General features: G+C 40.9%; 1 protein-coding gene and 1 pseudogene across 1 annotated transcript; both read left to right on the plus strand.

Moving 5' to 3' along the window:
• Positions 1-3947: 3947 nt before the first annotated feature.
• LOC143558527 (plasma membrane ATPase 1-like) lies at positions 3948-10685 on the plus strand. The gene is made up of 21 exons (XM_077047356.1): positions 3948-4156; positions 4270-4389; positions 4468-4566; positions 4682-4819; positions 5678-5812; positions 5905-6084; positions 6187-6393; positions 6485-6604; positions 6704-6823; positions 6894-7016; positions 7101-7205; positions 7289-7433; positions 7845-8009; positions 8110-8348; positions 8430-8462; positions 8565-8646; positions 8741-8901; positions 9537-9722; positions 9810-9992; positions 10075-10253; positions 10369-10685. The coding sequence occupies exons 1-21, from the start codon at positions 4100-4102 to the stop codon at positions 10463-10465; spliced, it is 2874 nt and encodes a 957-aa protein (XP_076903471.1). The 5' UTR covers positions 3948-4099; the 3' UTR covers positions 10466-10685.
• Positions 10686-10959: 274 nt separating this feature from the next.
• LOC143557757 ((+)-cis,trans-nepetalactol synthase NEPS2 pseudogene) lies at positions 10960-23242 on the plus strand (annotated as a pseudogene).
• Positions 23243-25096: the final 1854 nt, after the last annotated feature.

Raw genomic sequence — 25096 nt, forward strand, 5'->3', positions numbered from 1 at the left:
CCAGCCGTTCAATCCATGCCGTGTGTCAACCTCATGCTAACTATATAATCAGCTCACCTGCGTGCATACTAAAAGTCAGCTACGCTGAGTGAGTTCTAGTTAATCAGGCAACATACAATTTATTCCCATATATTTCTTCCCGTATCCGAAGACACATATTACTACCTTAACCTCGTATAAATATCCATAGGAGGATCGTCACGTAATATCTATTAAAAGAACCATTACCATTACCATACTATATATAATTTCCATAGGAGGAACACTCTGTATACTTTCCATAGAAGGAACACTTTACTATCCATAGAAGGAACACTATACTTTCCATAGAAGGAACACTATACTTTCCATAGAAGGAACACTATCTATAAGTTATTATTTAATATCCATGTAAGGAGCTATTCACTTCCCTTGACGATACGTGCAATATCCGAAGATCGTTCACGTACCGACAAGCTTTCATTCATAATGTTCATACATCATCCTTACATTACATACAATATTAATATCTTTATTTATATCCCGACAGTACGTGCAATATCGAATATTAGTAGGGTTCGGTTCCTTAGTTCTCGAATATTAGTAGGGTTCGATTCCCTCTTCGTTACCATACAACCATACATCATACCTCGAGTATTAGTAGGGCTCGGTACCCTTTTCGTAACCATACAGCCATACATCATACCTCGAGTATTATTAGGGCTCGGTACCCTTTTCGTAACCATACAACCATACATTATCATTTCTTTCTTCTATTATCTCTATCATGTTCATACACATAAACATACATAACATACTTACCTTATACATAGCGTTACAACCTGACAGTACGTGCAATATCCGAAGATCGTTCACGTACCATCAAGCAATCATTCATACATTTCACATTATCCACATAAGGCATACACTTATCTCTTAGGATAAGTGTATTAACAAACATATTGAGTATGCACACAACCCCGAAAACATAACAAGGAATGGGGCTAGAAACTCACCTGAACTCTGCTTCTTCCTCTGGTAGCTGTAAATCCCTTCTTTAACTGAGCTCGGCTGACTGTACAAGTTACACGTATCAATACTCGCCTGATCTAATCTGGTGGCCTAGTATTAGCTTACTTTAACTTATCGCTTTTAATTTATTTCCTAATCGAACTCGGCTTTAGGCGAAGTTAAACCTTAGGCGAACTTGGCTTTAGGCGAAGTTAAACCTCAGGCGAACTTGGCTTTAGGCGAAGTTAAACCTCAGGCGAACTTGGCTTTAGGCGAAGTTAAACCTTAGGCGAACTTAGCTTTACAGCGAAGTTGTCATCAGGCGAACTTGGCTTCAGGCGAAGTTGTCATCAGGCGAACTTGGCCTCAGGCGAAGTTACCAGTTAGGCGAACTTAAATTTACAGCGAAGTTGCCATCAGGCGAACTTAGCTTGCAGGCGAAGTTCATCAGGCGAACTTAGCTTGCAGGCGAAGTTCATCGCTTTGAAGGCGAAGTTGCCCAGATGCAGGCGAAGTTGCCCAGACAGCCGCTGTTCGGTTTCTTTCCAGCATTTTGAGCGATTTTAACACCCTTTCTATGGTTCAATATCACCCACTACGCTTCCCGACCATTTTCGGTCGCTTATACACTAAAAGCTTGGATCTTTAAACTTCAAAGATCAAGAATCATACCTTTTTGAGCTTTGTTTGGATCTTGTTTACTTGTTAATCACAACCAACCGCTCTCTCTCTCTCTCTCGGATCTGCCCGATTCTTCCCTTGGCCCGGCCGGCGAAGTTGTGGTGTGTGGTGTGTGTGTTTTGGGGTGTTAGAAAACAAATGGAATGAAAGATATTTTGGGTTTAGGGGATATTTATATCCCTTAAATCCCATGGACCTAAGGCCCATTCTCATTTAACCCGTCTCCATTAATCCAACACTAGCCCGACTCATACCAACTCCTACTCTATTATTTATTTCCTGACAACCCGAGTAAACTTTCCCTCTATTAGTAAGTAATATAATTAATATCACTTTGAAATTTCGGGATGTTACAATTAAACATTTTACCAAAAAAGATCGGTGCGATATAATTTATTGAAGAGAAATAAGTGTAATATGTATAAATACCGCGTCAATTTACTATATATGTGTGTGTGCGTGTGTGACACTGCCTATCTTTTAAAAAAAATGCTCAAAACTTGTATACTTAATGACTTCGAGTGCATCAACACATAAACAAATATGAAGCTCACTTAAAACATGTCGTTTGATATTTGATGAACAATTCTTTAGGGCGAGCAGAGTTGTATAATTATGCTCATATAAGAATTTAGTGACTCCTCTCGTACACATGTAGCATGATATAAGATTGTGTTAGGATACATTTCATGTTTCTATAAGACTAACCAAACATTTCCATTAGGCAAGTAAAATGAAAACTCATATATTTCATACTTTAAAGCTATCAGAGTATTTGCTATATCTCATTTCAATGTCTCTTCACTGGACATGAACTATGAACTATAGTTTGTCGGTTAATTTAAATATGATATATCTAGTTGTGTACAGCTAGAAAAAAAAAGTAAACATTAATATAACAATTGCATTTAACTGTACTCACATACCAAGTTTTTACCATTATTTAAAAAGGGTAATTTCCATGTCAGATAACTTAAAAACCTTTCATGTGCTTAGAGGGAGAGCTTTGTATGTACTGTATGTATCAACATCCTTTTGATATCGTTTAATTAATGATTAAAAATATCACTATACAAACGTTTGATGTATAGTTGAGACATAAATTTGCTATACTAGTTTCTATTTGAGTTTTGTTGTAAATTTGATGGACTATTAGTTCAAAAAGTTTTATATTTCATGATAGAATTCAATTATGTAACTTTTTTTTCTTGTTGGCTAATCGTTTATATGAAATATTCCTTGTCAAATCGTGCTTATGTTGTTTCCATAATTTATAGCACTACAATACACACAAAATTATCATCAACGTCAATTTTGTTTCAACTTTATACATTTCTAGACATGATACAATTTATTGAGATTTCTTTATTTTTCAGTTTATGAGGTTCATTTAGGACCATCATGTCTAGTGTATCTTCAAGAAACCCTATGACTGTTACCTTAACCTGATTATGCTCATTGTGTGACTCATTTTGTTAGATAAAAACTTATATTTGAAATCGATTGATCTACCACGTTCCATACACGTGTTTACACAATATTGTTATCCTTTTAGTACACTAGTCTTGGTTGGAGGGTTAACAATTCATATATGCGGCTTATTCAATATGTATAAGGTCATTAACTTACTAGTATTGGTAAATGAGTTACGCTTTAAATCACAATTCATGCTAGTTAGTTTGAGTATCAATGCGAGACATTGATAATTTATTCTAGCTGATTTTTCATTTTTTTATCTTAACTATTATTAAACATGTTGATTTGTTGAAATTAAAGTTAGTATATTGAGCCATAAACAAATCCATTCATTCACTTAGTTTCGAATAGTTATACATATCCAACATACATCCTTAATCTTCTATGAGTTATCATCTTCGTGTGTTATAGGGTAGCAAAAACCATGTGATGATGGTGGCTGGCAGGCCATGGGAGTCGCCGTTGGAATGAGGATTGGGGAATGAACATATCACGTCATTAAAAAATTAACGGAGTTAATGATTTGTTAGACTTGTTAGTAGAGATGAATATTAGCGAACATAAATAGTTTTAATTATTCAAATCAACTTTTTTTCCTTAAGTTATATGATAAATATTGAGCTTTATATCTGTAATAATCAAACAAAACCTATCTATTGACTTTGTTTTGAGGATGTTGATAACCTAAATCACCATAACATATTCTAATTCAAACATTAGTTCATCAGTTTTATAAACCAAAACAATATACAATTTATTTATATAAAAAAACATTCGGCTTGTCTGTTACTAGTAACCTCTCTTTCTCTCTCTAGTCAGCCTTGTAGATTTGGTATAGGTGGCCTCTTTTATTTTCCCAAACCCACAATTCATCAACACACACACATTTGGGTTTTTTTTCTTTTCACAATCTTTTACACTTTCTTGATTTTCAACTCAATTTTCAAGAAACATGGGGGAAGAGAAGCCTGAGGTTCTTGAAGCTGTCTTGAAGGAAACTGTTGATTTGGTAATGGTTTTTGGATGATTTTGGATCTGGGTTTTTATTATTTTTACATAATTTTGTGTTTTTGGTTATAAAGTTTTGATTTTTACTGTTTTTTTGTGTGTTTTTTTTTGCAGGAAAGTATACCCATTGAGGAGGTTTTTGAGACTTTGAGATGTACCAAAGATGGGCTCACTACTGCTGCTGCTGAACAAAGATTGGTCATTTTTGGCCATAACAAGCTTGAAGAAAAAAAGGTTAATTTTTTAAAGATTTTTAAAAAAGTTTTGAACTTTTTTATAAATTTGTTAACTTTATGATGTGGGTGTGTTTAGGAAAGCAAATTCTTGAAGTTTTTGGGGTTTATGTGGAACCCTTTATCATGGGTGATGGAAGCTGCTGCTATTATGGCTATTGCACTTGCTAATGGAGGAGTAAGAGCTAAAAACCAAGAACCCAAATTGAATTTCAAGATTTTCTTGAAAATTTTAAATTATAAATTACCATTTTACCCTTTTGAAAACCCTAACTGGGTTCAAATTTTTGTAGGGAAAGCCTCCTGATTGGCAGGACTTTGTGGGTATTATCACTTTGTTGATTATCAACTCCACAATTAGTTTTATTGAAGAAAATAATGCTGGTAATGCAGCAGCTGCTCTTATGGCTCGTCTTGCTCCAAAAGCAAAGGTATTTTTTGTTTTTAATTATTATTATTTTTTTCATAATTTTTAAAATTTGGGTATGGTTCTTTTGTTCTTGACTTGTTAATTATTGTTATGAAGTTTATAAAATATTTTTCATTTTTTTTTTTCTGAACAGCAATATTTTTTTTCCCACTTTAAATCCACCAAAAGATTTTTAATTTATTTATTTTTTCATAATTTTTAATATTTGGATGTGAGTCTTTTGTTCTTGATTTGCTAATTAGTGTTATGAAGTTAATAAAATATTTTTCATTTTTTTTTCTGAACAGCCAGCTTTTTTCCCACTTTACATCCACCAAAAGATTTTTCATAGTTTGGATATGATTATTTTGTTCTTGATTTATTAAACATTATTATAAGTTTTATAAAGTTTTTTCATGTTATTTATTTTTTCATAGTTTCAACAATTTGGATATGATGCTTTTTTTCTGGAATTATTAATTATTACTATGAAATTTATAAAAAAAAAAATTTTGTCATTTATTTTTTCATTGTTCAAAATTTGCATATGATGTTTTTTTTCATGAATTATTAATTATTACTCTGAAATTTATAAATGTTTTTTTATGTCATTTATTTCATAGTTCAAACAATTTGGATATGATGTTTTTGTTCTTGATTTATTAATTAATACTAGTAATTTATATAAAATATTTCTCATATCATTTATTTTTTTCATAGTTCAACAATTTGGAAATAATGCTTTTGTTCCTGATTAACTAATTATTATAATGAATTTTATAAAGTTATTTTCATATCATTAGTTTTTTCATAATTCAGCAATTTGGAAATAACACTTTTGTTCTTGATTAACTAATTATATTCATGAATTTGTTAAAAGATCTTACGTGATGGGAAATGGAATGAGGAAGATGCTTCGATGTTGGTCCCCGGTGATATAATTAGCATAAAATTAGGGGACATTATTCCTGCTGATGCTCGTTTGCTCGATGGTGATCCTTTAAAGATTGATCAGGTCAGCAGTCAACGATAGTCAACCATCTGTGGTTCTCTATAACTATTATATTATATTATTTTGTACTGAATGAACCAAACCGTCTTTTGTAGTCGGCTCTAACCGGTGAGTCCCTCCCGGTCACAAAGGGTCCCGGAGATGGTGTGTATTCTGGTTCGACATGCAAACAAGGTGAGATCGAGGCTGTTGTGATTGCAACCGGGGTCCACACGTTTTTCGGTAAAGCTGCGCATCTTGTCGATAGCACAAACCAAGTCGGCCACTTTCAAAAAGTAAGCACGAACAAGATTCAAACTTTACATTCCGGGTTTTCAAGATTTTGTTTTTCGTTAACGGGTCCTCAAGATTTCACATACTTTTGACTTTCTTGCTAGGTGTTGACCGCGATCGGGAACTTCTGCATTTGTTCTATTGCTGTTGGAATGGTTATTGAAATCATTGTAATGTTCCCGATTCAAGATCGAAAATACCGGCCTGGGATTGATAATCTTCTCGTGCTATTAATCGGAGGCATCCCGATCGCTATGCCTACCGTTCTTTCTGTCACGATGGCAATCGGGTCCCATCGGCTAGCTCAACAGGTTTCATGACTTCCTAAAGCATTACATTTTTATAGATTTTTTATGGTTGATAACTTAACATTGCGTTTATAACTTTGTATTATTATTACAGGGTGCGATTACAAAAAGAATGACTGCAATAGAAGAAATGGCGGGAATGGACGTGCTTTGTAGTGATAAGACCGGGACGTTGACTTTGAACAAGCTTACAGTTGACAAGAATCTTATTGAGGTCAGTTTTGCAGTTGACAAGAATCTTATTTCTTTTTCTGTAACAAGTTTTATGTTCTTGACTTTTGGTTTGACTTTTTGAGTTGAATTTATTTGTCAGGTATTTGCTAAAGGTGTAGATGCTGATACGGTTGTTCTGATGGCGGCTCGTGCCTCCAGAACCGAAAACCAGGATGCGATCGATGCTGCAATTGTTGGTATGCTGGCTGACCCGAAAGAGGTAAGCATATTATTTTAAAAATTATATAATTTTAAAACTTATTTAAGTAACTTATTTTGTATCTTAATAGGCGCGTGCTGACGTTCAAGAATTGCACTTTTTGCCATTTAATCCAACTGATAAGCGTACGGCTTTAACTTATTTGGACAAGGACGGTAAAATGCATAGAGTCAGCAAAGGTGCCCCTGAGCAGGTCTGTATTCTTTTAATATTGTGTATTTTTTTTTTGGTAGATTAATTTTTAGTTTATTAATATATGTTTTCAAAATCATTTTAGATCTTGAATCTTGCACACAACAAATCGGACATAGAACGCCGAGTTCATGCTGTCATTGATAAATTTGCAGACCGTGGGTTAAGGTCACTTGCTGTTGCATATCAGGTGATCTATATATATATATATATTTGTTTTAGGGTTTGATTGTTGAGTGTTTATTTTATTTATATTTGTTTTTGTGAAAACAGGAAGTCCCCGAGGGGCGGAAAGAGAGCCCTGGCGGGCCGTGGCAGTTTATTGGGCTAATGCCACTCTTTGACCCGCCACGTCATGACAGCGCCGAGACAATTCGGAGGGCGTTGAATCTTGGCGTGAATGTTAAGATGATTACAGGTGCATTTTGTTTGGAAGCTTTTGTTTTGACTTTTTGAGGTCAAACATATTGTTATGAATAATCAATAAATATGGTTTCTTAGTCAAGAAATTGACAAGGATAACTGGACAAGAAGCATAATGAATGTATTTACAAATTGGTAAAGTTTTGGTTTAATTCGCTGGAAAATCGGTTTCTGTTTTGGTTTTGAATGGTATTAGGTTTGACCTCAAAAAGTCAACTTTGTACAAACTCCTAATTTTTATACAAAATTTACAATTTTTGTTATTTTCTTAATCATATCTAACACGTGAATTATCGATAGAAAGATTGATGAAAAAGTAAGTGCTCAAGCACTAAAAAAGTAACTCAGTTTGACCCGTTAACCTGGTCAACCTCCGCCAAATACTAAATTTTCCATCTTTTAACAGGTGATCAGCTGGCAATTGGGAAAGAAACCGGAAGGCGTCTCGGTATGGGAACCAATATGTATCCATCCTCAGCTTTGCTCGGTCAAAACAAAGACGAGTCGATCGCGGCGTTACCCATCGATGAACTTATTGAGAAAGCCGATGGTTTTGCCGGTGTTTTCCCGGGTACGTATATTCCATTTAAGTTGACGGAAATAGAAACTATATAACATATTTAATATTATACATAATAACAATGTTACATAACCTTGTGATATTGTTTCAGAGCACAAATACGAGATAGTAAAACGTTTACAAGCAAGGAAACACATATGTGGAATGACTGGAGACGGTGTAAATGACGCTCCTGCCCTCAAAAAAGCTGATATTGGAATTGCGGTGGCGGATGCAACCGATGCAGCCCGGAGTGCTTCTGACATTGTCCTTACTGAGCCTGGGCTAAGCGTCATCATCAGCGCTGTTTTGACCAGTCGGGCCATCTTCCAAAGGATGAAAAACTACACGGTTTGACCCGACCTGTTAAGCCTTCTCTAGCTCGTTTTAGAACATTTGTTTTAGTCTTAACAATATTTGTTATTTTGGCAGATTTATGCAGTTTCAATCACCATCCGTATTGTGGTAGGTTATATAGTATTATCTCGTGAATTTAATGTTTTTGTGTGTAATATTGATATTTTTAACTTTATTATTAATATTTTTATTGTTATTTTCGTGTGTCAGCTCGGTTTTATGCTGCTGGCTTTGATTTGGAGGTTTGACTTCCCGCCTTTCATGGTGCTTATCATCGCAATCCTGAATGATGGTTCGTGTTTTTTTTTTCTCTTCTCAAATCCATTTTATTAGATAAAAGATATAATAATAACAATAATAATAATAAGAATAATATTTCATTTCAGGAACCATAATGACTATATCAAAGGATAGAGTGAAGCCGTCGCCTCTTCCCGATAGCTGGAAACTGGCTGAGATTTTCACTACGGGGGTGGTTCTTGGTAGTTATTTGGCCATGATGACAGTTATATTTTTCTGGGCGGCTTATAAAACAGACTTCTTTCCGGTATGTGCATTTATGATTTAGGCATCTTATCTTATGCCTTCTCTACCAGTCACAAGATTGGCGAACCGAGCCAAACCCGATCTCAACTCGTTTTGAGCTCTGTTTTTGAAGCTTGAGCTTGGTCTCGGCTTGTTTATTATTCTTTAATTAATTTATATACATTTATAATATCTATTCTTTTTATATATTTTAAATTACATAGTATTTTTTAGTTATTTTTATATCATAATTTTACACATAATAATTATTATTATCTAAATGCATACTAATATATTAAATAAAAGTTACATAAATAATTGCCTCATTTAGGCACGTGAGCCAACTCGATATTTGAAGATCGGGCACGGGATAGCTTATTAAACAAGCTTATTTTTAGGCTTGAGTTAAGCTCGATTTGAACTTTTATTGAGCCGATCTTGATTAGCTTACGAGCGTCTTGGCTTATATTATATACACCGCTACCTGGCTCGAAACCTTTAAAAACAACGGTTATAAAAACGGAAACTTATAAAAAATGACACTGCATGAGTTGTTAATTTGTTATGTCATCACTTACATGTTACATGGGCTTCTATGTGTACAGATTACACACTGACATGTCATACCTATTTATTTTTTTATTAATATATCTCCAGCGTACATTTGGCGTGCCAACACTCGAAAAAACCGCTCACGATGACTTCCGGAAGCTGGCGTCAGCAATATACCTCCAAGTCAGCACAATCAGTCAAGCTCTTATTTTCGTAACGAGATCTAGAAGCTGGTCGTTTGTTGAACGCCCCGGTTGGCTGCTCATTATCGCTTTTGCAATTGCCCAATTGGTAAATTAATATTTTTATTTTTTTTTCTAAAATAACCATGAATAAACTAATAATAATAATAATATCATTGTTTTCGGTTTGTCCCAGATTGCTACTTTAATCGCGGTTTATGCCAACTGGAGCTTTGCGGCTGTAGAAGGAATCGGGTGGGGATGGGCGGGAGTCATATGGCTCTACAATATTGTATTCTATTTCCCGCTCGATCTCATCAAGTTCTTTATCCGATACGCGCTTAGCGGGCGGGCCTGGGACCTTGTTATTGAGAACAGGGTATGTAAATATGTGGTATAAAGTTCGGTGAAAATGTTTTGTTTTGTCTAATGATATTTTTTTAATTTTGGGGGTTTTTAAGATTGCGTTCACGAGACAAAAGGACTTTGGAAAGGAGCAACGTGAGCTTCAATGGGCCCACGCGCAACGTACCCTTCACGGACTTGAAGTTCCTGACACTAAGATGTTTGATAACCGCACCAATGTCTCTGAACTTAATCAAATGGCAGAAGAAGCTAAACGAAGGGCTGAAATCGCAAGGTATGACCGAAATAATATTATTTTTGTAATTATGTTTTCGGATTATTATATTATTATTATTATTATTATTATTATTATTATTATATTTTGTGAATGGTGTTTGGGTTTTTGTTAGGTTGAGAGAATTGCACACATTGAAGGGTCACGTGGAGTCGGTGGTTAGACTGAAGGGTCTTGACATAGAGACGATCCAACAAGCGTACACCGTGTGAGAACTGAGAAGCAGTTGGCTGTCGGTTAATTATGGAACAGTCGTTTTTGGTTTTATATTTTATTTTATTTTGTGTCGTGTTGGCTCGTGAACCCACGTACTTGTGAACTGGGAAAGCGAGAACCCGTAATATGTTGTGCATATGGCTTTGGCTTCATACTTAAGAGTAGATGTGACATTTTTGACGCATTTATGAGAAAATCATATGGGTTTGTGTTTTATTTTAAACGGGCCAAATTTGAAAACCCGAGGCTGTTGCAGATTTTTTCGTCTGGTTGGCGGGTCACACAACCCATGTGTTTCTGTTTGATAACAAGGTCCACAGCATGTTCACCTCATTGATTAACCATAACTATCAAACTTGATAAACATGTACACATAGTGTATACATTATTGTAAACAAGTAGGTTTAAAAAGCAACTTTTGATCGAGTGGGTAATGAAATTCGCTTAGATCCTATATATGAAGGTGCGTTGAATTTGGTTCGGTTAGACAATGACAAATTGGGACTGGTTCACGGTTATGAACAAAAAAGTTTCAAATTGGAATAATCTGATCCGAACTAATTGAATAACTGTTATTAGAACCAATAAAGACCCCTGATCAATAACGGTTATGAACAAAAGAGTTTCAAATGCTCCCCTTACCATGTTTGCATGTTAATTCAACACAATATGTTTGCTCACAAACTTTTAACACGTAACAATAAGTGTTAATTGTATAGTATGTAGCATTAATGCTACATTTTGCGTTGATAACCCTCTATAGTTTCCGTTTTCTCAAAACTGAAGAAAACTAGGAAAGGAAGCATTCCCGGCTTTAGGTTCCTAGTTGAATGCTCGTTCTAGGGTAATGACTAACACGTACTATTAATGAGAGAAGAAAATAAAATGAGAGAAAGTAATATAATTTTATTTTACGTGTTTTCAGGTCGGGAAAAAAGAATCTTCCTTACTTTTATGTGTATGTACGTTTTGTGTCCCTTGTTATGGTGTGAACGAGGGTTCATATAGAGCGAGCGTGACTAACGAACCGCAGACAAGACATGTGAGTGCACGGTCTAGTGTTGTTACTTATCTAGATAGTCATATGCGGGTGCTCATGACCATTATCAACTTTTATCCACAATGTATGGTGCTCCCCATGATATGTATCTCATCATAAACCATCTCTCCCATCACTTATTCCAATCAAACTTTTTGGATTTGAAAATTTTAGGACGTTTTTCGAAATCCAGTCTGCTATGAATTCGAGATATTTCAATCCAATCTGAGTTTATATGAATTCAATTTAAAAGTAGTTTGCCGTTTTTACTAAGTAAGGCTAAAATGTATGGTTCATTTGAACCATTCCTTATCATTTGTCACGTCAGCTTTTCTCCCATAATTCAATATCACCCTTCATCTAGGGGTATTGATTATTTTCCTCATTTTCCATCGTTCTCCACCATTTCATTATATAATAATATACGAAATGATAAAGATAAAAAAATTGATTGGATTAGATTATTAAGGCTAGTAGGAATCATGACCGGCTTCGAGAATTGAAAAAAAAAATTTGGGCCGAAAGCGAAAAATATTTTGGGTCTTAAGTAAAAAGTGTATTTTGTTGGGTTTAAACAAATTAATTTTTAATTTAGCTTCCTTGATATGATTTGAGTTGTTTAAAAAAATTAATATATAAATATAAGTTTAACATGCCTTGAATGAGACTACAACCCACAACCTTTGGGTTGTGCATCTTACCCCTTGACCACTAGACCAAGTTAGTTGTTAAGTAAATGAGTTAATACATTAAGTATACATATAGTTTTTGATAACAGTACGTATAATTTAAAAAAAAAAACAATTCCGGGCCTAGCCGGTATCAGGCCTATGGCCATCGACTACTCTGTCATATGCCATGGCCAGCCTTGGTAGGAATGACATGAATAGCCACAGTTATTGTCCTTATTTCACGCGGGAGATGATATATAAAGGGGTTGTGTTCAAATGAGGTCATTCTCAAATTTAAATGCACACGTAGGAATGATCGGTAGAGGTGCACAAACCGTGTTGGGTTGAAACTGGTTCGGTTTCGTTAACAAAAGTCAAAACCGGTTTATCATCGGTTTTGGTCATGGTTGAAACCTGTTTCGGTTCGGGTTTTGGTTTTGGTGGAGAAAATTACAAACCGGATCCAATCTACGGTTTCAGTCGGTTCCAAACCGGTTTCTATATAATCAGTTTCAAAATGATTCGATTTCAACTCGATTTTCAAATCGGTTCAGTTAACCGGTTTATTTACCGATCTCTACCCACCGGCCTAAGCTTGATAATTATATTCTAACGAACCATTTAAGTCAAAAATCTTAATTATCTTTTAAATAACAATTAATCCTAAGTCGACTTTTCTTATATTATTTGTCAACACGTAACAAGTTTTTTATTATTTGAAGAAACACTAACCGGACCCCGGACAGATTACTGGTAACCTGGGGGTTGGAGAGATGTTTCCCACGAGGGGTTAGACCCTTGGAAGATGGTTCTTCTGATGACCTGCAAAACAGACACCGTGATCTCGTCACTGAGAAGGGGGGGGGGGGTTCCTCCTTGTGACCACCCTCCGGCGTGAGAATCAGACTAGATTGCTCTTTAAATATAAAAGTATATTAAGAGATTGCTAGAGCAGATATCAGGTATATTATGATGATATAAGATATGATAAGATGAGATGGTCATACCATTTGTGGTATTTATAGCCGAAGGTAGGTTTCCAAAGAGGTATGGCCGGCTGCAACAGTGTTCCTGTTCCACCAACAGTAGCCTACGCACGTGCCCTGCTGGTAGTTGGTGGGTAGGTAGCGGCTGATAGCGACCAGGCCTGCTGTATACTATTCCTGTTCCACCAACTGACGGCTATGCACGTGGTATGGCAGTAGTTGGTGAGTAGGCAGCGGCTAATAGTGATACAGTGCAGGAGCATGCTGCTCGCCATACTGTTGTCAATAAGCTGTCGTATCTTTAGTCAGATCTTTTTCCCATACCTCGTCAGGTACAGTACAGAAGATCTTCCTGTATCGTACGGACTGGCTTATTTGGGCGGGAGTATTCCCCCTCCCGCCCTTGTGCGGGATTGTTCCCGGCTTCGCTCATTCATTCAGGTGACACTGAGTGAGAGCTATGTGCCTTGTGCGTGTAGCCTTGCTGCGCGGGTGGCCTTCCCTGATGGCTTGTATCCGAGGCTGCGGGAACAGGCGGAGTCCTTCACCATCGGGAGGCATTTCCTGCGGGACCAGCTTGCGTACTGCGCGTAAGGACGTCACGTCTCTGAGCATGGTTGGTCCTGCGGATCCAGTTGGTTTCTGCGCAGACGTCCCTCTTTTAGGTGAGTCTTGCGGGTCCAACTGGGCTTTGCTGGGACCTACCTCTTCAAGTCCCCCCCAGTCCAATGTTCTTCTCATGAGTGTTTAATAAAGTGAGGTGAACTTTTGGACTTAAGCAGAGGGTTTTGAAAAGGGTTTTTCTAAGGTTTTCCATGGGGATTCTTCCCGCGGAAGTCCTTGTCACTTGCAGAAATGCCCGAGTTTCCTGCTTGGTCTTTGGGTATGATGCGGGTAGGCTGTAATCTCCTCGCACGTCAGGAGCGTTGAGTCCCACTTGTGTGGATTCTCCTTGAGGTTTTGGTGGTTTTGAACATAGTGATCAATTATGTTAAGACCACCAATTCCATCCTAGAGCTTCGAACAACGTAGTTCTCGACGTTCCCGCTATGCGGGGATGTTATTTCCGTTTCCGCAAGCATTGCCCAGAAGATCCTTCTTGGTTTCAGTTCCCAGCGGAGCGCTAGGTATGTGAAGGGTTTTGCCTTAACACTGTACCTGCGCTCGTCTTACGGTTATTTTACTTCCAAGGTATTCCTGGCGTCAATTCCCTGCGGGTGCTAGGTATGTGAAGGGTTTTGCCTTTACACTCTACCCGCATCCGTCTTACGGTTACTTGTTCGCCAAGGTTTTCTTGGCTTTAATTCCATGCGGGTGCTAGGTATGTGAAGGGTTTTGCCTTTACACTGTACCCGCATCCGTCTTACGGTTACTTGTTCGCCAAGGTTTTCTTGGCTTTAATTCCATGCGGGTGCTAGGTATGTGAAGGGTTTTGCCTTTACACTGTACCCGCATCCGTCTTACTGTTACTTGTTTGCCAAGGTAAGGGGGTATTTTCCCGCTTACTTTTTAAATTTTGAATTTTGAAATTCAAAAGGTTGGTGGAAAGATAGGAACAGTCCAAACCTCTGAAACGTCGTGCGACAGTTTCTTCTGACTGTGTCAGGACGTGCAGGAAGTTATGGTGACGTGACATTATATGGTCATTCCAGACGCTTTTTACGGCGCGTGGGCGCGATTTTCGGGCGCGTGGCCGCGAAATTACTGGCACACGTCCTGTCAACAGCTGTTGCCAGCCTGCTTTTTGCCACGTGTCATAGTTTCATTGCATCTTCGATTTCTCTCTCCTCCGCATTAAATTCACCGCATTAATTGCGATTAGTATATAAAGGGGGAGATGCCTCTTTGTAATCCACACTTTCACCTTTCTTCTTCTTAGTGATTTCCGGCAAATACTCCCCTTTTCAGGCAAGCATTTTCCCGAAATCACTTTCTTCTTTCTGCAAAATGTCTTCCCATGATGCTGAAGCTGTAGCCGACGATAGGAGTACTGCTGGCGAGTGCCAGTGTGCTCTACCTGTCGATCAGTACCAGTATATCGTCAGGAAATTCATGCTTGAGTCTCTTGAGCCTGAGTTTCCTGAATCCCACCAGACTGTGTACGATGCCCCAGTGGCAAGATCGGGGTATATGCTGCATTCTTTGTTTATGGGAACCTTAGGTTCCCATTGACAAAGTTTGTGTATCGTGTCCTGGAGAGGCACGGTGTGCACCTGACCGAGGTGCATCCGATGGCGATTGCCAAGGTCCGGCACTTCGAGTGGGTGTGCCGGATTCTGGGTATTGAGCCCTACGTGGACCGCCTGATGACCTTCTATACTTGGAGGTGCGTCCAGGGGTGGTACACCCTGACAACCCGTATTAAGGGTTTGAAGATCTGCGTGACCGAGCGCAGTCTCCGATCGTGGAAGTGGGAGTTCTTCTACATCTCTGCCCGCGCCATCCCCATTGCCATGAAGTTTAAGAAGGGTCAAGCGCTTCCGAGCCTTCACGCTTCCAGTTACCAGGAGGCGGAATGGTTCGCGAAGATATCCCGGGTCCAATCTCCGGTTTACCGGTTTGCGGAGTCCGGGATGGTGATGCTGGGGATGAGCCGGGTATGGAAGGAGGCGTCTCGGTTTCCCATCCTTCTCGAATACGGTTTGAACTCTATTCCTTATGGTATGTCTTGTCTTTCTTGCTGATATTAGTTTGTCTTCTAACTGTTTCTTTTCTTTCAGAGGGGAATGACTTGGAGTCGCTCCTGTACCCGCGGGAAGCTGACGGTCCCGTGCGGGTGGGCACTCGTGCTTTAGACGAGAATGAGTTGCCCATCCTGGAGCAAACGGCGGATCGGTTTGTGGAGGTCTATCCGCCGGGCCAAGAGATCCTGAGCCCCCGGCGGCCAGGTAAGGCGATATTCTATCCTCAACCCCTCAATGCTGTACCCGCTGCTGAATTTCCTTACATCCTGTCTTATTCTGAGGAATCCGCAGATGGTCCTCCGCTGGTGCGGAAGAAGAAGGCTGCCGGCGGGAAAGGGAAGGAGAAGGTGGCCTCCACAGCTGATCCGGTGCTTCTATCTGACACCGAGTCAGATAGTGAAGAGGTGGCGGGGAACCCCGGTGGTGAGAAGACCACTGCTCCGGAGGCTACGACTGTTACCTCCGGAGAACCGACGACGACGGTGACCGGCGTCAAGAGACCGGCCCCATTGGGCTTGTCCCCGCCCGTCCGTACGTTCAGGCTCAAGAAAACCCGTAAGTAGAAACATCCTTATCTTTGTAGATTTCACTAAATTTATTTAAACACTTATCTTCTTGTGCAGGCGTGGATGTTGACGCATTCCAGGGTGAAGTGCCGAGTAGTATCTCTCCGCCGATGACGGTAGGCTTGGTCAGCCTACCTGAGGTGTCGACCCAGGCGCCTGCGCCTGGTCCCGCTGGTTCAGTTGCTCACTCTGAGCCGACTGTTCCAGCCGAGTTTACGCCACCGCCGGCCGTGAGTGCGATTTTTACGGCGTCCTTCACCGAGCCGGCGGTTACGATTGCTGCGGCTTCTGCGGCAGCGACTGCGGCGGCTGCCACCATGCCCCCGCCACCGGCACCGACGGCCGGCTCATCAGGTACACATGGGAGTACTCGCCAATCTTTGCCACCTTCCCATCTGCCTGACCTTTTGGATGGGTTTCCTTTGGGTTCAGGTGATGGGTTCGGCGGTTATCGGCCTGTTATAGACCCTACAGGTGCGTAGGGTTCCTTTGGCCCTTTTTCACTTTTATTTTTTATCATCTTTTCCTAACTGCTTTTTTGTTTTTTGCAGTGTCGGATTCCAATGAAGTGTATGTTCCGCGATGGAACATACGCCGAGGAACAACCCTTCGCACACCTGTGGAGTGCGTGGACTGGGCTCGCCACGCTGCTCCCCATGGTGCGTTGGGGGAAGCCATGGTTAGCTACCAGGAGGGTAGGCTAACCAACGAGCTTCGAGTTCTCCTGGCCCGGATGCAGCCACACGTCGAGCTGCTTTGTCGTGAAAACGACAAGTTGAAAGCAGCTCGCGTTAAAGAAGTATCTCAGGCGCGTGCTCTCCGGGAGGAGAACCAAAAACTAACCGCAGCATCTGCGGAGAAGGAGAAGGCCTTCAAGGCCCTCGAGGTTGAGGTTCAAGCGCGACTCGAGGCCCGCTCCAAGGCTGCCCAAGCTGTTAACGAACAGCTTCGGCTAGCTAAAGAGACTGCGAGGAACGCGACCGAGAGGGCCACCAAGGCTGAAGCTGTTGCTGAGCCTCTTCGCCTGGAGAATGAAGAACTTAAAGCTAAGTTAGAGGCTCTTCAACAGGCTCATGATGCCTTGGCTATGGAGGATGCGAAGAAGCTTCAAGAGATCCTGGACCAGAGGGGTGTGCTTGCGCACACCGAGCGGAAGCTTAAAGGCGTTGAAGAGGCCGCTGCAAAGGATGTGCTTCTCGCCAATCTTAATAAGAACGAAGCTGAACGCGCCTGCACCCAAGCTCTGGTTGTCAAGGAATGGCTTCTTCGAGAAGCGTTGCCTCAGGTATTTTAGCTTTATGTCTTCACGCTTATCTTTGTAATTAGGGTGTTGATACTTGTATATTTTCTTATGTAGGTTGTGCATCGGGTCTTTTCAGAGACATCTTACGATGATGCAATGAGCGCAGCCCTCAACGCTTCTCACGAGGATGGGGAACGGGTCGGTTTCCTGCTTGGTCTAGGGTTTGTTGAGAAAGGCGTCCCGCCATCCAACTTCCCTTTATACAATGTAGATACCGAAGCCATATATGACCAAGCAGTAAATCAATACGCAGCCTTCCCGCATCCGGTGGTGGAGAAGGTGAATGAAATTGCTGCTGCTGATGATGGGCTACCTATCCTTAAGGCTTACCTTGAACAGCCACGCTCTACTGACGGCGCTGGTCCAAGTGGAAGTGGCCCTGAAGCCTGATCCTGAAGATCCCTTCCCATTGCTAGGATAGTCTTGTACAGATGTATTTATTTTCTTTTCGTAGGCGGGTAGTTACCCGGCCATTCTTGTAATAATTCGTTTGTGAAATATTAATCTTTTTGCGTATAAGATTGTTATTTCCTTCTTTGGGTTTCTTGCTTTATAAACTTATGACTTGCATACTTAGTTTAAATTAGCAATTTTCCAAGTGTAGAATAAGTTAACCTGTTGAACGTGGTTGATAATGGGTTAAAGTTTTGCTTCCTCTTTCGTGATTGTGCGGGTAGAACCGTCACTTGCACTTAGTAGGATGGCTAAACTTAAACCTTCATCTGACCTGCGTGTAGGTTTTCCTCATCTTTTGAGGATAAGTTAACCTTTGAACGTGGTTGATAATAGGTGTGAAGTTTTGCTTCCTCTTTCGTGATTGTGCGGGTAATACCGTCACTTGCACTTAGTAGGATGGCAAAACTTAAACCTTCATCTGACCTGCGTGTAGGTTTTCCTCATCTTTTGAGGATAAGTTAACCTTTGAACGTGGTTGATAATAGGTGTGAAGTTTTGCTTCCTCTTTCGTGATTGTGCGGGTAATACCGTCACTTGCACTTAGTAGGATGGCAAAACTTTACCCTTATCTGACCTGCGTGTAGGTTTTCTTCATCCTTTGAGGATAAGTTAACTTTTGAACGTGGTTGATAATAGGTGTGAAGTTTTGCTTCCTCTTTCGTGATTGTGCGGGTAATACCGTCACTTGCACTTAGTAGGATGGCAAAACTTTACCCTTATCTGACCTGCGTGTAGGTTTTCTTCATCTTTTGAGGATAAGTTAACCTTTGAACGTGGTTGATAATAGGTGTGAAGTTTTGCTTCCTCTTTCGTGATTGTGCGGGTAATACCGTCACTTGCACTTAGTAGGATGGCAAAACTTTACCCTTATCTGACCTGCGTGTAGGTTTTCTTCATCCTTTTAAGAATTTTGTTTTGAACCGTTCGACGCGTGGTTGTCAACAGGTTATTGTTCAGTTTCCTCATTATGATTCGTGCGGATAGACCGGCACTTTCATTTTTGGGTGCTGAACCTTTTCCCTTCAACTGACCTGCGTGAAGGTTTTTTCACATTATTGGGTTTGTGCGGGTAGGACCGCCTTCCCACGCAACGACTTCACGTAATTATGTGGTGAAAGCCGGCATACTAGTGTTCAGAAAAGTAAAATCATCAGCTTTGATGTTCTAAAGAGGATCATTTCCATTAGAAGTGGCTCTTGGCCTTTTCTTTACAAATTGGAATTGATTTACATGCAAATTGTGTAAATGAGCTCCCTTCCATGTTGGGATGGGAGTGCCATCGAGCCGATACGCACCTGGTTCGGGATCTCGTTCTTTACGCAGCATGTAGTCTCGACATTGAAGCTGGAACTTTTATTCGTGTTTTCCCCAGCTGAGGTTCTACACGCACCCGCCTGCTCAGCCTTTATTGCGCCACGAGGTGCGCGAGCGTCCCATCTCTGACAAATGCTTCGACCATGTCTTTTACGTCTATGCATTCTTCAGTGTTGTGGCCTTTTGTCTTGTGAAAGTCACAGTATTTGCTCCGATCAGCATCATGACGATGTCGGATTATTGGAGGCTTTGGCCATGGGAGCTCTTCAGTAGCGAATATCTCAGTGACGCTCTTGGTGAGTGGCGTCCATCTGGAGTTCCGGTGCGGATGTACATTATCCCTTCCGCCCAATCGATGTTGCAAGCCGGATGAGGTGTCAAAGTTTACCCTTGACTGCCAAATGCCTAGCTTCCGCTTTTTATTTAATCGGGCGGTGAGGACGTTGTCTTATCTCGTTTTCTGAGTGTAGAGGTTTGTGCTCTGGGGGAGATCTCTACCCAGTTGCTTCTCCGTTTCCGCATAGCGTTTTGCTGCTGTCATGATGGCATCCCATGTGGATGGCATGCCATCTTTACCCGTTAGGGTGCGGATGAGCTCTGGGTCATGCGCGCCCTGGATGAAGGCAGCGCGAACAAGATCTTCGCTGATATTGCCCAAACTTAGCTTCTTTGAGTTGAAGCGAGTGATGAAGTTTGGCAGAGATTCATCTTCTTCTCGTATGCATTTGAGGATTGTCCATTGCTCCTCGGTATACTTCCGTTGCTGGCTGAAGTGTTGGCTAAACTTCTGCTGGAAGTCTGCCCAGTCGTAGATGTGGTTGATCGGTAGACGATCAAACCAAGCTCTAGCAGCCCCAACAAGCGTCATTTGGAACATGTAGCACCAGGTGGGTTCCGTCCAATTGCTGACGGTTGCCCCTGCTATGAACCTGTTCAAATGATCGTCTGGATCAGATATACCGTCATATGTGCCTATGTTAGGCATTTGTTTGGCACTCTTTGGGGCGATTGCTTCCGCAATGTCCCTTGCAAACTTAGACGTTCCTGCATTTGCAATGTTTGGTCTGAACGTTTTGGAGAAGTCTCGTGGACTTCCACCTGTGCTTTTTGGTTTGAAGGCTTGTCCAAAGTGCCTTTTCGGTTGGGATTCCATTTCCTTACGCTTTCCTTTTGCCCTATGGCGAGGGTTCGCGTCGGAGTCGGATTCCTCCGAGTCATCCTCCCAGTATTCGAATTCGTCGGCCTGTTGTATGGAACGCAAGCGTTCGTCCAACTCAGCCTGGAATTCCTTTTGTCGTGCCTCCGCCCATGCCTTAACTTCATCGAGAGTTTGGCGGGGGAGTCTTCGTTTCTCAAACTGGGTATCAGTGGATCCCAGTAGGCGATCATTTACTGCACTTGCCCCAGCTTGAGTAACTGGGGTAGTGTTCGTAAAATTTACTTCACTTGCCCCGGCTTGGGTAACCGGGGTAGTGTTTGTAAAAACTGTGTTACCGGTATTCACCCCAGTAGCTGGGGTTGTGGTTACCGGAATTTCTCTAACCATCTTTGTAGAAGTTTGAAAAAACTGGAGAAAAATAAAGTTCTAGCTTTATGCACGGATGGCGCCAATGAAGAAACACTAACCGGACCCCGGACAGATTACTGGTAACCTGGGGGTTGGAGAGATGTTTCCCACCTGGGGGTTAGACCCTTGGAAGATGGTTCTTCTGATGACCTGCAAAACAGACACCGTGATCTCGTCACTGAGAAGGGGGGGGGGGTTCTTCCTTGTGACCACCCTCCGGCGTGAGAATCAGACTAGATTGCTCTTTAAATATAAAAGTATATTAAGAGATTGCTAGAGCAGATATCAGGTATATTATGATGATATAAGATATGATAAGATGAGATGGTCATACCATTTGTGGTATTTATAGCCGAAGGTAGGTTTCCAAAGAGGTATGGCCGGCTGCAACAGTGTTCCTGTTCCACCAACAGTAGCCTACGCACGTGCCCTGCTGGTAGTTGGTGGGTAGGTAGCGGCTGATAGCGACCAGGCCTGCTGTATACTATTCCTGTTCCACCAACTGACGGCTATGCACGTGGTATGGCAGTAGTTGGTGAGTAGGCAGCGGCTAATAGTGATACAGTGCAGGAGCATGCTGCTCGCCATACTGTTGTCAATAAGCTGTCGTATCTTTAGTCAGATCTTTTTCCCATACCTCGTCAGGTACAGTACAGAAGATCTTCCTGTATCGTACGGACTGGCTTATTTGGGCGGGAGTATTCCCCCTCCCGCCCTTGTGCGGGATTGTTCCCGGCTTCGCTCATTCCTTCATGTGACACTGAGTGAGAGCTACGTGCCTTGTGCGTGTAGCCTTGCTGCGCGGGTGGCCTTCCCTGATGGCTTGTATCCGAGGCTGCGGGAACAGGCGGAGTCCTTCACCATCGGGAGGCATTTCCTGCGGGACCAGCTTGCGTACTGCGCGTAAGGACGTCACGTCTCTGAGCATGGTTGGTCCTGCGGATCCAGTTGGTTTCTGCGCAGACGTCCCTCTTTTAGGTGAGTCTTGCGGGTCCAACTGGGCTTTGCTGGAACCTACCTCTTCATTATTGCATGCATGTAGGACCATAACCATAAAACACTTGTTGTTATTAGCTACACCACATTCACTTCAAATAAAATTGCATAACATATTATTATATAAATATTAACAATGACATAACTAACTAGTAGTAACACACCACCGTTAACACTCAACGGCAAAGTAACCATAATCACCGGCGGCGCAAGCGGCATCGGCGAAGCCACGGCTCGGCTCTTCGCCCGCCACGGCGCCACCGTTGTCATCGCCGACGTCCAAGACGACCAAGGCCGACTCGTAGCCGACTCCATCGGCTCAAGCCGATGCACCTACTTCCACTGCGACATCTCCGACGAACAACAAGTCATCTCCGCCGTCAAATTCACCGTCAATTCTCACGGCAGACTTGACGTCATGTTTTGTAACGCCAGTATCATCAGCACGTCTAAACAAACCGTTCTCGATCTGGATTTAAATCAACTCGACGCGCGTGGAACGGCAGCGTGCGTGAAGCACGCGGCGCGTGCGTGAAGCACGCGGCGCGTGCGATGGTGGAGCGGCGCGTGAGAGGGAGCATTATATGTACGGCGAGCGTGGCGGCGAGTAGAGGCGCGTGTGTGCGTACGGACTACGTGATGACGAAGCACGCGTTGTTAGGGTTGGTGCGGTCCGCGAGTAAGCAGCTCGGAGTGTACGGGATACGAGTGAACTGCGTGTCGCCGTCGGCGGTGGTGACGCCGTTGTCGCGGCGGTCTCCGGCGGCGGCGAAGAAGACGATGGAGATGTATGAGGCGCTGTCGAGTTTAAAGGGGAAGGAATTGTGTGTGGAGGATGTAGCGGAAGCGGTGGTGTTCCTTGCATCGGACGGTTCAGGGTTTATTACTGGGCATGACCTCGCGGTCGATGGTGGGTTGACGAAATTGCCGGATGTGGAGGATATGGTTATGTATAATTGTTGATGCTCAGGGTAGTTACGTGCCCATGTAATGTTGTTTTATTTTAGTTTAATAAATTCAAAACGAAAAACACAAATATTCACTTCTCTCGTTAAAGATGTTACATTGTTACGTCTCGAATGAAAGAAGCAAATAATAACACGGACACGCAAAATTGATAAAGTGCGTAACAGGATAGGGCCGAGCCAAGCTTACATGCAAGGCGATTTGCGGAATTTTATGTTATTATTAGTGCGGAGTTTATAACAGAATGAGACCCACGTATACACAATATGTGAAATCTCAACCTACTTTGACCCATTTCAAAACCTCTAAATCAAATATTCAAAAAAATAATAAAAATTATAACTCGAAATATAAATCAAAAAGTAAAAAAAAACCTCGAGAAATGCCAACCATTTTGATCCGTTTCAATCATTTTCTTTTTTTAGTTTGACTCATTCTGACCCATTATATACATTTTGATACAACACATTCAACCCAATGGGTCACAATTGCCACCTTTAAAAATAATACACAAATATTACCAAATAAAACATTCATAAACTGAAAATAAGGGAAAAAAAAGCACTTATAATTCTATTGGTCAAGCCAACAATAAAATTTGCTTATCTAGTTAACTCAAGTGGTTATCATTAGTGCATGATTTTCATATTGTTTCACTTTTTTACTTAAGGTTGATTACAATTCCAATCAAACTGTAAGGTTTTATTTGTAACTTTGAACAGTATCATGGCACTTGAGGTAATATGAGAAAAAAAAAGTTGCACATAATGTGGGGAATTGTTATTTGTTAAGAATGTTAATATTAATTCAGTTGATTAGTTATGTGAACATTTTTATTGTGTGATGGGTGTTGGCGTGTAGGAATGGCAATGAGTCGGGTCTGGGACGGGTCTAGGTATTCCCAGACCCAAACCCGATTATAAAAACCCGTCTCAGACCCGTCCCAAACCCGTCGGGTTTTTATCGGGTAATTACCCATCGGGTATCGGGTAAACCCGCGGGTTTCGGGCATACCCGTCGGGCACACCCAAATTAAACCCATCAGGTTTCTATCGGGTTTTGACAATATATATATATATATATATATATATATATATATATATAAAATAAAATAGAATAATATTAAACTTTTCAAACGTTACGATGACCAGTTATCGGAACTAACAAAAGCAAACACACATATATATATATATATATATATATATATATATAATTTTTAATATTATTATATACTAAACATATATATAACAAATATATAAAAATTATGTCGGGTATATCGGGTAAATGGGTCAATATTATCGGGTAATCGGGTCGGGTAACCGGGTATTTTATAAATCCCAAACCCGTCCCAGACCCGCGAAAAATTTCGAAACTAATCCCAAACCCGTCCCAAACCCTAATGGGACGGGTAATACCCGTCCCAATTATGTCGGGTTTCGGGTATTCCCATCGGGTCCGGGTTTAACTGCCATCCCTATTGGCGTGTTGCAGCTTGTAGGTGCGTTAGGACTTAGGGTGTGTTTGTGATTGCTTATTTATAAGAAAAATGACTTTTTGTTATAAGGACTTATTAACTTATGAATTTTTTAAAAGAAATTTTTAAAAAAGTGTTTGGATTAACTTATGTGTTGAGAAAAACTAAAATGACTAAAAAGGTCACTCTTTTTTTAAAATGAGTGTAATGAGTTATGAGGGTTAGAGGGGTGTAATAGGTAAATCAAACACATTAAGTTAATACGTTAGAGTTTCCTAACTTTTCAAAACCCTTTTATTTTGTCTTCCCCATAAGTTAAAAACCATAAGACCTTATGCTTTGCCAAACACCTTATACACCTTACTAATTTTTTAAAAAGTTTATAAGTTATTGATGAAAATAAGGAATCCCAAACACCCATTTAGGAGACTTGTATAAGTATAACAACTTAGGAAACTTGTATAACAACTTAGGAAACTTGTATTATGCTAATCATTGATATTGGTAATTGGGCTTACTTATGGTAATGGGCTTGTAGCTATGCAAGAGTTGATGATATTGGGCTGTGTATTAAAGATGGGTTAAGCATTTAGCGGTTGGCTGAA

The sequence above is a fragment of the Bidens hawaiensis genome, unplaced genomic scaffold (assembly GCF_021521415.1).
Source record: "Bidens hawaiensis isolate Kalapana, Puna unplaced genomic scaffold, B.hawaiensis_p1.1 tig00001087_1, whole genome shotgun sequence".
In the NCBI taxonomy this organism is placed as follows: Eukaryota; Viridiplantae; Streptophyta; class Magnoliopsida; order Asterales; family Asteraceae; genus Bidens; species Bidens hawaiensis.

Excerpts from the sequence above, each read along its gene's own strand:
- LOC143558527 (XM_077047356.1), top strand. The coding sequence starts at position 4,100 with ATGGGGGAAGAGAAGCCTGAGGTTCTTGAAGCTGTCTTGAAGGAAACT. Across the intron at positions 6,394-6,484 it reads CCCATCGGCTAGCTCAACAG|GGTGCGATTACAAAAAGAAT; the intron begins GTTTCATGACTT and ends TTATTATTACAG. Across the intron at positions 8,463-8,564 it reads CAATCACCATCCGTATTGTG|CTCGGTTTTATGCTGCTGGC; the intron begins GTAGGTTATATA and ends TTCGTGTGTCAG.